General features: G+C 32.2%; 2 protein-coding genes across 2 annotated transcripts in view; both read left to right on the top strand.

Annotated features, from left to right (window-relative positions):
* LOC108576264 (N-alpha-acetyltransferase 60) overlaps window positions 1–1,024 on the top strand; it is a 2,966-nt gene extending 1,942 nt beyond the window's left edge. The window contains exon 2 of the mRNA XM_017939223.1: window positions 447–1,024. Coding sequence (XP_017794712.1) covers window positions 447–1,024 — 578 coding nt within the window. The remainder of the gene's footprint in view (window positions 1–446) is intronic.
* Window positions 1,025–9,958: 8,934 nt separating this feature from the next.
* On the top strand, window positions 9,959–12,831 carry LOC108576192 (methyltransferase-like protein 13). Its single transcript, XM_017939137.1, has 9 exons — window positions 9,959–10,020; window positions 10,129–10,225; window positions 10,301–10,423; window positions 10,504–10,720; window positions 10,841–11,059; window positions 11,257–11,516; window positions 11,592–11,953; window positions 12,026–12,207; window positions 12,283–12,831. Exons 1-9 carry the CDS (start codon window positions 10,014–10,016, stop codon window positions 12,829–12,831), a joined length of 2,016 nt encoding a protein of 671 aa, XP_017794626.1. The 5' UTR covers window positions 9,959–10,013.
* The last annotated feature ends 843 nt before the right edge of the window (window positions 12,832–13,674 follow it).

Here is a 13,674-nt window from a genome sequence, read left to right on the forward strand (position 1 = left end):
AATAAATAGAAAAGTACAAGCAGTTTAATTAATGTTTTTAAATAAAGCTTCTGTTTTTATATAATTGAAATATTAATTATCAAATGATATCAATTGAAAAGTAAATATGAAACAAAGGATATGTGACTATATCTTTATATATGTGTTATATCTCTATTAAAAGAGCCAAAATTTTATAGGAAATGTTACAGTAATGCATATTGTTCTTTATATTGATATGTATTAAACATAAATTACCAAAAATTATATTACATGTATATATTTCTAAATTAATAAACAGCCATAAAGGATTATATTAGTAAATACATCATACATTATTTTGTTGAATAATGTAAAACTATTTAAAATTTTTAATATAACTATGCATGTTACCTTTACACATCACTTATCTCGTATTAAAGATTATGTTAATACTTGTTTTAAGGTATTAATTTATTTTGTCTTAGATTACCCTTATTCATGGTATGAAGATATAACAAGTTCCTCACGGTTTTATGCACTTGCAGCTGTATATGGTGGAGTAATAATTGGACTTATTGTCGCAGAAATAAAGCCTTATGCCAAACTGAACACAGAAGATCGTGGTATTTTGTCTTCAAGTTTAGGAAATGATTGTTTAGTGGGTTATATTCTTAGCTTAGGTGTCCGTCGCGCATATAGAAGAAATGGGATTGCTTCATTATTATTGGAACAATTATTGGCACATGTTACTGCTCCAGAACGTTCTTCCGTAAAAGCAGTCTTCCTGCATGTGTTATCCAGCAATGCACCAGCTATTTTGTTCTATCAAAGATGTCACTTTCGATTACACAGTTTTCTACCATATTATTATTTAATTCATGGCAAATGTAAAGGTGGTTTTACATATGTCCTCTATGTCAATGGGGGACATGCACCATGGGGTATCTGGGATTGGTTGCGTCATATAGCCAGTGCAATGGCTAGTCTTGGACCATGCAGAGTACCACGTTGGATTTGGCAACGTCTTCTTTGGGCTACTACTATTCTTTCATATCATAGATGATACTTTTTGACAAATACCAATGTTAAACCAAATACTTGTTTTTCTCTTATTTAAAAAAAAATGCATATAACATACAGTCTGCCGTTTTGCAAATTATGCCTATTCAAGCAATAAAATTATTAGCTTCATAATTGTTTTTACAGTTTTATAAATAAAATTGTTACAAAAAATAATTTATTGCTAAAATGACAATACATAAATTAACAAGTACCAATTTGTACTCAATTGAGAGTAATGTAATTGAAGAATTTTATTGTATTTAGTCCTTGAAAAGTTATAATATTTTGTAATTCTTTCACCATGGATTATATTTTTAAATAATTCGATAGTCTAATATCTAAGATAAGTACTATAAATATTAAGAGTAAAGCATTTAACTGCCAGAGCATTTGATCAGTTCAAAATATTTGTATTTGAAAAATCTTTTGTTGAATGCAGTATTTACATGTTAAAGAGATGTATATTATGTCCAATATAAAATATACATTAAACATTTAGAGACAAAATGTTGCAAAGTAAAATGAAACATTGGTGACGGGTTAGAATTTTTACAAATTTTGAAAACATTCTCACTAATTGAACTCTTCCCTTGCAATCTGCTATGATTGATTAAATATGCTGATATGTACTGTTGTATTATATTGTATTGCTAACTGATAAGCAATATGTAACTTTTAAATCTACAAGCAATGGTTTGATTGAGCTTATTATACAGATAGCTTTCCTTGACATTTGTTTTATCAATTACCATGTTTTCTTATTTTAAATGAGTTTAACCCTAACTAGGTTTTTAATTAGGTATTTTCTAGTAGAAAAGAATACTTTTAAATACATTTTATTTCATTTTTTTAATGGATGTCATATCTGTGAAATATTCATTTCTAGTTTGTTACATATGTTTTGAAATCTTAATAACACCAGAAAAATATACTATGTTTCTCGCATTCTATCTATTTTGTCTTCTATTTAAGGCTTTTGTTAAATACCTATGATGTGACTTTACTATTTATCTGATTCTTGAAAATAGTGACATTTTTTTTTTTTGTTTCTTATATTAAAATTTTGTTTATTTTCAGTTCACCAAATTGCTGATAATTTTCCTTGCTTCTTAAATTTCACATATCTTATTCATTACTGCTCTATTATTAGAAAGTGTTTTCTTTCAATTAAGAGTACGGACTTCTGGGGCCATAATACCTGTCACCAGTTCAAGCATCATCAGAAGCCTGTTCAAACTCTTCAATCTCATTATCACTGATACTAATTGAAAGTGTAATACTGATCATGATGGTAGTTAATACATAGTTGGTGCTGAGACTGAGACTGTTATTCTCACTCAGCTTTTTCATTACATGTGGAAGAGAGCAACTATCTTTTGCAATGCTTCAATGAAGTATTCATTTCCCACATAGGTAATATTGTTCTTTAATATGAGGAGTTATGTGACGTCCTTGCCGGACATCTTCCGTTCCCCTTTAAAGATTATTGTTAGTCCTTGAAATGTGTTAGAATTGATTAGTTTTTATGGTTTATAATTAAGATTTAATGTGTTGAAACTAAAGTTTTCTGCGTAGATATATACAAATTTAAACGAAATTCAGTTGCAGAATTTATCAAAGCAATTCAATATTCAATATTTACTCTTGCAAGAATTCATCTTAAACCTAAAAGTATAGCTGAGAAACTGCTATTCTCACAAGTAATTCACAATATTAGATTAATGAAACAAATTAGTTACAATGTACTGAATGTTTTATTTCACTTAAAAATGTTAAATTTTTTATTTTAGTAAAGATATATTAATTTATATCACACATAACATTGGAAAGTATTAACTTGTAATAATATATAACTCTAAATATTTTTTAGTAAGACAATTTTAATTTTCCTCGTGATTTGTAGTAATTTACCATTAAATTATATCTTATTTTGAATTTTGCACATTGTGGAGTACACAAAATTTATTTCTTTTATTTAAAATTTTAATTTTGTGTTTTATGAATGACAAAAATGTATGTACATAATTTGATTTAATTATTACACAATGATTATAAATATGTTCCAGCCTAACATAAATAGACATTTATGACAGTTTCTTCTACATGTGTTATAATAGCCATACAGTTGTTTCAATCTTGTACTCATTTTTGGAAGAGGGAGTGCTTTATGATTAAATACAAATATTTCAAATTATAACATAAATAATTTATAGCAAAATGGACTAAATGGATTTAATATCCACTAAAAGATAATGATTATCAAATATTTAATGAAACTTTGTATAATTAAACTTTATAGTTGCAAAACATATAAAAAATATTGTTAAATATTAAGTAATGTCAAATAGTATACATGGTACATTTTATATCGCGTCAAATTATAACTATATATGAATTTCTACGAAGAAACTGAAGTTAAAGGATTACGCAGAAAAGTTAGACCAAAGCTTTACAATATAAAGTCTTAAGGGAGATTTAGTTTGAATGGATATTATATAGAAAGTACAGTATTGTCCATGGTGATAGAATATTTTGAATTGCTTCTTGTTTGGGGCTATGTATGTCTTTTTTAATTGTAAAAATAATCTAACATCTTGTTTGTATTTCCTCTCTATGGATTATTTAAAAGTGGTAGCATTGTTTACATTTACATGTTCATATAAAAGAAGCTTTTATATTAAAGATATATATGAATGCGAGTTATGAATGTGTGTGTGCATGTGCGCGTGTGTGTACTATTTATACATATTGTACATATATATTAAATGTATCAGAATAGTTGTACATACTACTGTATTGACTTTGTTTGTAATAAATTGACATGTTACAAATGTTATTTGTTATTTATCACTATTATAAAATAAATAAAACCGTTTTAATAAAAATTTGTTGTGCTAATAGTACTTTGAATTGCGTTAGAAATATATCAGTTAATTTGTTACGGTTAGATGGTTAATATATACCTTAATGTAATTTTCAACATTTATAATTAATAAAAAATGAACACAAGTTCCGTTGTATTATGTTAAATATTGTAATTACATATGTTGTAGATAATATGTTTGTTGTTTAGGAATATACATTGCATATTAATTTGTTATCTGAAAAAGCAGTACTATATATTAAAGTGTAGGAAAAAGTACAATATATTGAAAGTATACAATTTTTATTTAATCAGTACTAGGAATAAAAAGAAAATAAATATTTCTGTTTATAGTTTCATAGATAGCGGTAGATTAATAAAATACGCAGTTTACACTATTATTATCAATTACCCTATTATCAAATATTAGTTAAAGTACATATTTATAGAGTATTTAATTGAATATTATGCGCATTTTTTATTTTTTGTCCACTGTTCTGAAATACCGATTGTGTAAAAAATCAGAGGTATTGTCATGCCCTCTACGATAATAGAGCGGTGAGTTTAGGAATGATATACAACTCAATCATTAAAAGATAGTAAAGTCGACAGGAAACCTTTGTTAAATTCGTATGTAAAGATAGTAGATAGTAAAATAAAGATTCTGGTTTATTTTCAAGTACTTTAATTATAAAATAATTAGTGTTTCCCGGCAAATAGCAATTTAGATGGTCGTTTATAATTATTGGAAGTCTTAAATAAAATTGTTGCATGCTTTACCTTAATAAAACAGCTTAATATATGAATTTTGCATTAAATTATCCATTGCATTCAGTGAATTACTTAGCAATTGGTTATAATTTTTATAAAAAAATGGAATAATTAATGTTCTTTTCGTACGAATTGCAGAGGGACCTTTCAGGACACCATAGAAATCAAGGAAAGGACTTGAACATCAGGAAAAATGAAGAAATGTAATTATTTATCAAAGAAACAATTAAATTTCCTAACGATATATTGTAACCATTTATAAAAATAAAAATACATTAAGTGTTTCGTTTATCCTGTACCTTGTCTGTGATTCTAAGTAATTGAATCTTCATAATTTTATTATTTTTAAAAATTTGTTCTTTATTTCAATGTGTAGTAGGTAATTTGAATGATTAATTTTTGTGTAATTCTTATTGGAAGATGGTAATGTACCATCAGTATTCGTGCTTACCACGAAAGGAATAGGTGTAGACAAGGATAGCATTACAGTGATGAGTTAGACAAGGAAGGGAATAGGGGTAGACAAAGATAGCAATAGTATCGCGTGTTAGACAAGGAAAGTAATATGGATAGACAAGGACAGAAAAAAAAGTGACGACCGAGGCTAATGCCATCTCGCATTTGGCTTCGCGAACTAACGACTCGTTAATAGGATAACAGAATATAAAGAGAGGTATCAGACAAGGAAAGCACTAGTGTGCGACAAGGACAGAGAGAGAATGCTTCCTATTGGCTGACGGGCATCCAAGTTCCACCAATCACGGACTAATCAAGTCGGTCGGTTGAAAAATCATTAATAACTTATTAATTACGATGATTCTGTGAACTTTTAGAATTGAAGAATGAAGAGGGAACCTTCAGCAACTTTCCCATATAGTTTTTGATGCTCTAAACCCTTTCAATAATTAGTTATTAACAATTTTAGTACGTGATGTCGGGAACGATACCGCATACCGTCAAGTATCTTTGCAGTTTTTCAATAATTTCGTAGCTTTTTACTAAATTCTCGTGCAAAAAACTATACGCGTCTGAAAGGCAACACCTTTAGCTACATTCTTCTATAAATTTCATTAACATATTCGGTTTAGTTTAGGAGTTATAAAACATTATAGAGGACAGTCTCCTATTCGTCGTACTCGTATATAGTGAACGGTTATAAACAATTGCTAATATCTAATAAACCATACAACTTAGAGCAGCCAAACTAATTGTGGAATACAGATAAAAGTCCATTCTGCATTCTACATACTTAAAAGTGAATAATTTATCACGCATTTTCGTTGAAATAACGAAAATGTGTTATGGTTGAATGCGTCGAGCTTCATACTCACCCAAATAATATTTAATAACTATCAAACCACAAGAGGTATGTTAATAAAAATTATATAAGAATATAGCTAAAGGAGTCCTCTTTCGAACGCATACAGTTAGTTGTATGAAAAGTTTGCAGAAAGCTATGAAATTACTGAAAAACCGTAAAGGTATTACACCCGTTTACACCCATCGCATTCAAACATAATATATTTTCGTTATTTCAACGGAAATGCGTTATAAACTATGCACTTTTGAGCATGTAAAATGTAGAATGAACCTTAATCTACATTCTGCAGTTAGTTTGGTAGCCGTAAGTTGTGTGGTTTATAAGATATTAGCAATTGTTTATAGCAGTTCACTGTATACGAGAACGACGAATAGGAGACTGTCCCATATAATGTTTGATAACTCGTAAATTAAACCGACTATGTTAATGAAACTTATAGAAGAATGTAGCTAAAGGTGTTTCCTTTCAGACGCGTATAGTTATTTGCCTACGAATTTAGTACAAAGCTACGAAATTATTCAAAAAACCGGAAAGGCACTTGACAGCATGCGGTATCGTTCCCGACATCACGTACTAGAATTGTTAATAACTAATTATTGAAGAGGTCTAGCGCACTAAAAACTATATGTGAAAGTTTCTAAAGATCGACCCTTCATTCTTCAATCCTAAAAGTTCACAATTCATAGATAGATACATAGATATTCGCAATTGTTTATAACAGTTGACTATGCTTGAGTACGACGGATAGGAGACTGTCCCCTGTAATGTTTAATAACTCCTAAACTAAACAGAATACGTTAATGAAACTTTTAGAAGAATATAGCTGAAGGTGTTGCCTTTCAGACGCGTATAGTTTTTTGCACGAGAATTTAGTAAAAAGCTACGAAATTATTGAAAAACTGCAAAGATACTTGACGGTATGCGGTATCGTTCCCGACATCACGTACTAAAATTGTTAATAACTAATTATTGAAAGGGTTTAGAGCATCAAAAACTATATGGGAAAGTTGCTGAAGGTTCCCTCTTCATTCTTCAATTCTAAAAGGTCACAGAATCATCGTAATTAATGAGTTATTAATGATTTTTCACGGACCGACTTGGTTTAGCCCGTGGTTGGTCGAGCTTGGGTGCCCTCAGCCAATAGGAAGCGTTCTCTCTCTGTCCTTGTCGCACACTAGTGCTTTCCTTGTCTGATACCTCTGTTTATATTCTGTTATCCTATTAACGAGTCGTTAATTCCCGAAGCCAAACGCGAGATGACGTCAGTCACGCCCCCAACTTTTTTTCTGTCCTTGTCTATCCCTATTGCTTTCCTTGTCTAACACATGGTACTATTGCTATCCTTGTCTACTGTTATTCCTTTCCTTGTTATCCCTATCATATTTAAATAATCAATTCTTCATGGATTTAACAATACTAATAATGTAGATATTAAAATTAAGTTTCTATTTCTTTTTGAAGTACTTTAATTGTAGAATAGTTAGTATTTCGTGTTAAATAACAGATTAGATGGTAATTTATAATTATTGGGAGTATTAAATGAATTTGTAGTGTAGTGTACAAAATGTATTTCCCAAAATGTGGAAAAGAAATGCATTAGGTTAAAGTCAATCCTGTACCTCGTCTGTGGTAGTAACTATATGAATTACAAATAGATTGTATACATAGAGGGGTTATTTATAGAGGTGGAGAAATATGTTGGGAATGTATAATGACGGTTTGTTTGCGCGGAGCCTTTGTTCTCGCGTGAGTTGAGGTTGCAAATTGATCGATGTGTAGGACACGGTTGCAGTAGCAGGAAAAGAACTTTTGTATCGTTGAATGGTGATTTTTAGGTAGCGAGATACTTTTATTTCACTGTTCATCTTTGAAACTTGAATGCACACATTGTTGCAGTCTCTATTCTCGAATGCAACATCGATGGAAGCACTATTTCGAATGCAAAACATTGTTTTACGCGTTACTTTTGAATGCAACATTGCTTAAAGCGTTATATGTGATCGCAAACATTGTTAGAATCTCTATTTCTGATTGCAACATTATTAGAAGCGTTATTTCGAACGCAAACGATATTACAAGCACTATGCTTGAATGTAACATTGTTACAAGCGTCATTTTCGCTTGTAACATCGTTAACTCGTATTATTTTCGAATGCACATTGTGGCAAACGTGTTATCGAGTTTGCAACATTGTTGCCGCAAGTCGCTCCCGAAAATTGCACATTGTTGCAAACGCGTTACCGGGCTTGCAACTTTGTTGCCACGAAAAATTGCACATTGTTGCACGACGCACCGTTTTGCAACATTGTGCATTTTTCGGGAGCGACTCCCGACAACAAAGTTGCAAGCGCGGTTCGCTCTTTTGCAACTTTGTTACAGCGAGCCGCTCCCGAAATTTGCACATTGTTGCAACCGCGCTATCGGATTTGCAACATTGTTGCCGCAAGTCTCTCCCGAAAATTACACATTGTTGCAAACGCGTTACCGGGCTTGCAACTTTGTTGCCACGAAAAATTGCACATTGTTGCACGACGCACCGTTTTGCAACATTGTGCATTTTTCGGGAGCGACTCCCGACAACAAAGTTGCAAGCGCGGTTCGCTCTTTTGCAACTTTGTTACAGGGAGCCGCTCCCGAAATTTGCACATTGTTGCAACCGCGCTATCGGATTTGCAACTTTGTTGCCGCAAGTCGCTCCCGAAAATTGCACATTGTTGCAAAACGGCGCGTCGTGCAACAATGTGCAAATTTCGTGGCAACAAAGTTGAAAGCCCGAGAACGCGTTTGCAACATTGTGCATTTTTTGGGAGCAGCTCTCGGCAACAAAGTTGCAAATCCGATAGCGCGGTTGCAACAATGTGCAAATTTCGGGGGCGGCTCCCTGTAACAAAGTTGCAAAAGAGCGAACCGCGCTTGCAACTTTGTTGTCGGGAGTCGCTCCAGAAAAATGCACAATGTTGCAAAACGGCGCGTCGTGCAACAATGTGCAAATTTCGTGGCAACAAAGTTGCAAGCCCGAGAACGCGTTTGCAACATTGTGCATTTTTTGGGAGCAGCTCTCGGCAACAAAGTTGCAAATCCGATAGCGCGGTTGCAACAATGTGCAAATTTCGGGGGCGGCTCCCTGTAACAAAGTTGCAAAAGAGCGAACCGCGCTTGCAACTTTGTTGTCGGGAGTCGCTCCAGAAAAATGCACAATGTTGCAAAACGGCGCGTCGTGCAACAATGTGCAAATTTCGTGGCAACAAAGTTGCAAGCCCGAGAACGCGTTTGCAACATTGTGCATTTTTTGGGAGCAGCTCTCGGCAACAAAGTTGCAAACCCGACAGCCCGCTTGCAACATTGTGCCTTTTCGGGAGCAACTCCCAGCAATAAAGTTGCAAACCCGAAAACGCGTTGCAACATTGTTGCGCGATGTTGTTATCTGAAACTGCACATCGTTGCACGACGCGCCTCTTTGCAACATTGTGGCTCCTCGGGCTCTCAAAAAATGTTCATTGTTGCAAACACGATTTCTCGTTTTTGCAACTCTGTGAAACGCGTTGTTTTTGAAACGCACGTATTTTCATTTTTAACGCTGCACTTATCAGATTTTTTGGTTGCAAATCCTACGTGCAAAAAATCATAAACGCATAAAGCTGTCGAAAAATGTAAATGTGAAACATTGCGTCTCACCGAGATTCAAAGGGAATCTCCTGATTCTTACTATGCACTCAGGTTGCTCGAACGTCACGTGGTGACGTAGTTATTGGCGGAAAGAGCCGAACAGGCTTCGCACACGGACAGAACTACCGCTACACTTGTGTGAGGGCACGAGGACGGTATAGTCTCGGAGCGACGGCAGGTCATAGTGGGGGTAACTGCTTTGGCCAACAAAAAAATGCATTCGGTATTAGGCCTGTCCTGTACATACTCTGTGTTGATAGGAAGTCTCTAAAAAGGGAGGTTTATTTTATACCACGCCTGTGATATAACTTAACGTAACGCAAATTAACGTTAATGACACTTTTAATTATAAATATGCAGAGTTAAATAATGTCAAGTATGGTTCTATGATTTGATGCAATATTAACCTAATGCTTCAATTATCGTAATAGACAATTTCGAATAATTTGATGTTTTGAAATTCATGATTTTTTTTGCAAACTAGAAAATATGAATTTATTGCCAATAGCACACGAAGAATTTAGCCAAGTTGAATATTGGAATACGTTTTTTAAGAAACGTGGTGAAAAAGTTTTTGAATGGTATGTCTTGTTTATGTTTATAAATTATTGTCAATCATTTACTTTGTTATATATGTTTGTTTGTTTTTCATTCAGGTATGGAGAATATCCAGAATTATGTCATATACTTCATAAATACATATTAGTAAAAGATAACATTTTAATTGTTGGTTGTGGTAATTCTACTGTTAGTATGTGTTTGTATGATGCTGGTTATAGGTATGAGATTTTAGATTAATTCAATTTTGTTTTAAAATTTTTCGAATTATCTTTATTTCTTTGTTTATTCTTTATTACAGAAATATTACTAATATTGATGTATCACACATTGTTATCAAACAAATGCGTGATATTAATGCATCTGTAAGATCAGATTTGGTTTATGAACAAATGGATGCTACACAAATGACATATTCTGATGATATGTTTAGCGTTATTTTAGATAAAGGTACTTTAGATGCTCTTATGCCTGATACTAAGGATGGAACAAAATCTACTATTAACAAATATTTTAAGGTATACCATATGTATTATACAACGAATGAATAATTTTTTCACTGTGTCTGTAATGTGTATGTTACTTTTATATTATTAACAGGAAGTATATTGTAATATGTTTCTTTTTATTCTATGTAGGAAATCACAAGAGTTCTGCGTAATGGTGGTAGATACATATGTATCTCTTTACTGCAGGAACACATTTTGAAGGAACTTGTATCTTATTTTCCAAGTAATGGATTTATGTTTCGTATAGTACGTTGTTACGATGCAGAAGCAAAAACACAAATGGAAGAAGGAAGCTCAATCCCTGTGTTTGTAGTGATTGCCACAAAGTTCATGAACTTATCACAAACTGTAAGTTTTAAGGTATTACAAGTAACATGACACTTATTACGAATTAATGAGTCAAAATATAGTGACAAAATTATTATTTAACTAGATAAAGTTTCGATTTAATTAATGGTACTTTATTACTATACATTGTAATAATCAAATTTCTATCTAAAATAATACTATACATCTAAAATTAATAATTTATACAATTAAAATAGATTTTGGAGGTAGTGTTAACTGATGGTCCTCCAAAGCGATTGTCATCAACAGATGATATAATATCAGTTATATTGTCAGTACAGCAGTCCACATTAATTTGTAATAGTCTGCAAAAACGTAGTGTGGCTGATATTGGAGAAATCTCGTTAGATTTGCATCGTCCCGGTGATAAGTATCCACGTTATACGATCTATGTTTTAGATCAACCTAGGATACGTGGAACAAAAAGTTATGCAGCTTTTATAGTGCCACAAGGAAAGTAAGTTGTTGTTGCTTTAAGTAAATTAAAAAAAAAATATAAAAGTAACGAAGTTTACGTTTTATTTTCTATTAGGGAAACAGATTGGTTATTCAGTACAAAAGAAGGAAGGCAGCAAGTTCTTAAGAGCGCCCAACGAGATAGACTAGCAATTGTCACATTATGTAGAGAACACAAATTTGAAAGTTGGGATGCTACCAAAAATGAACTTGAAGATTGTATTTTAAATTTGGCCCCAAAAGGTTTATCCAGCAAAAGTGATATTCCATTTTTATCATTAGGTTCAGATGTAGGGGTCAGAAGAACATGTTATGAAGGAAAAAGTGATTTGAGTGGTCCTTTTGTTGTTGAAGAGATTGAAAGAGATGGTACTGAATTCAGAAGATTAATTTTTTTAAATAATCCTTATGTTGTCCAAAGTGAAGCTCGTCTTAATGGTAATATATTATAAGTACCGTTGATATTTAATTATTTTCATAATACTTTTATTTCACACGTGATTCTTTCAGTTAAATCTAGACGAGGTAAAATAAAAAAAATTATTGATCCTGGATTTTTAGCATGCGATCATCATTTTTATATGAGTATCGGTGTTAGTAGCGCTATAAGTTCTAAAGAATGTGACGAAATAACGATCATTGGTTTAGGTGGAGGAAGTTTATGCACATTTCTGTACAATTGTTTTCCTAAGGTATGCGCACAATACTTCGTTGTAATTTAACGATATTACGTGTATAATTAAAAATATATGCTTGTATTCTTCTAGCTAAAAATTGTCGCAGTCGAAATTGACGAGACAATGTTAAAAGTTGCTACTGACTATTTTGGTCTCGTTCTTGATAACAGAATGAAAGTTGAAATCGCAGACGGAATTCAGTTCATTAAAGAAAGTGCAGCGAATGGGAAGAAATATAAAGCGATACTTTTCGATGTAGACAGTAAAGACACTACAGTTGGAATAAGTTGTCCACCTAAACAATTTTTAGAAATGTCTCTTATAAAATCGATTGCAGAATGTTTAACGCACGATGGCCTTTATATATTAAACTTAGTTAGTAGGGATCAAAGTATAAAGAAGAAAGTGAAAAGCGATCTGAGGTCCGTATTTAAGTCTATGGCGTGTTATTCCGTGCAAGATGAAGTAAACGAAGTTATAATATGTTCTATTAACGAAAATGATAGCACACAATGGAAGCATAAATTACAGACGGCTGCTTTGAGTTTGAAGGAACAAGTGTCTACTAGAAGGTTATCGAGTAATGCAGATGTGTTTGATTTGTCGTCCTTCATGGAAAATCTGTGTATTGAATCTTGAATGAAAAGTTTATATGTAATTATTTGTATATTTTGTATATTCAAATTTTTGTAAGCCATAGAATAAAAATGAAATTAACATGTACTGTTGTATCGTCGTATGATTTTTGTCGAACCTCCTATAGAAACATGTGATATTCTTGTTTGATCATTTCTTTTCTATACATGTTATTACTATAACGATCTTGTGACCAGTAATGCTTTTAATTTTACCTATTTCGTTACGATAATTTTGAAGCAACAAAAAATCAAAGAGTTTGTCAAGTCTTTATAAATTCGGCTTTCATATTCAGGATTTTCTAGTGTCCTTACAGACAAATATCAAAATGAAGAAATAAACGACTCCCATTTAAGTATCCTACTCATTTCTATCTTGTGAACTGCTACAGTACTTACGTACATGCAGGATATTTAAATGTCAAAGCATAGAAAACTAAACGAGCGTGCACGAATATAAATAATGAAAAACTGACTCGATAAACTATTCACGAAGTAAGAAGAATATGAAATATCGTGTAAATTACGTCCTTAAAATTTTTCTCGGCAGTTATTATCAAATCCATCGTCGTTAAGTATTACTTCATTGCATCAAACATACATGCTTTTTACATTTCCCACTTTCCCTCGCATATTTGCTTTGATTTGAAAACTTAGGCAATTGCTGTAGATTCTCATAGGTTCGCGTTGATAACAATAAAACCGTCACGCAAGAATGGTATTCTAAGCAGAGTAAATAACAGCGCAACTCTTGATATAAGATACATTTGATTAAAAATCAAAAAGCGAAAAATGCAAATTTAGCTCGCGATATTCCTATTCTGTAGCGATTGCGTGCTACTAGACT

The sequence above is a fragment of the Habropoda laboriosa genome, unplaced genomic scaffold (genome assembly GCF_001263275.1).
Source record: "Habropoda laboriosa isolate 0110345459 unplaced genomic scaffold, ASM126327v1 scaffold212, whole genome shotgun sequence".
Lineage (NCBI taxonomy): Eukaryota > Metazoa > Arthropoda > Insecta > Hymenoptera > Apidae > Habropoda > Habropoda laboriosa.

Bases quoted from the DNA above. Each gene is read 5' to 3' on its own strand.
- LOC108576192 (XM_017939137.1), top strand. The intron at 10,721-10,840 runs GTATACCATATG...TATTCTATGTAG, and splicing joins CTATTAACAAATATTTTAAG to GAAATCACAAGAGTTCTGCG. The intron at 11,954-12,025 runs GTAATATATTAT...TGATTCTTTCAG, and splicing joins AAGTGAAGCTCGTCTTAATG to TTAAATCTAGACGAGGTAAA.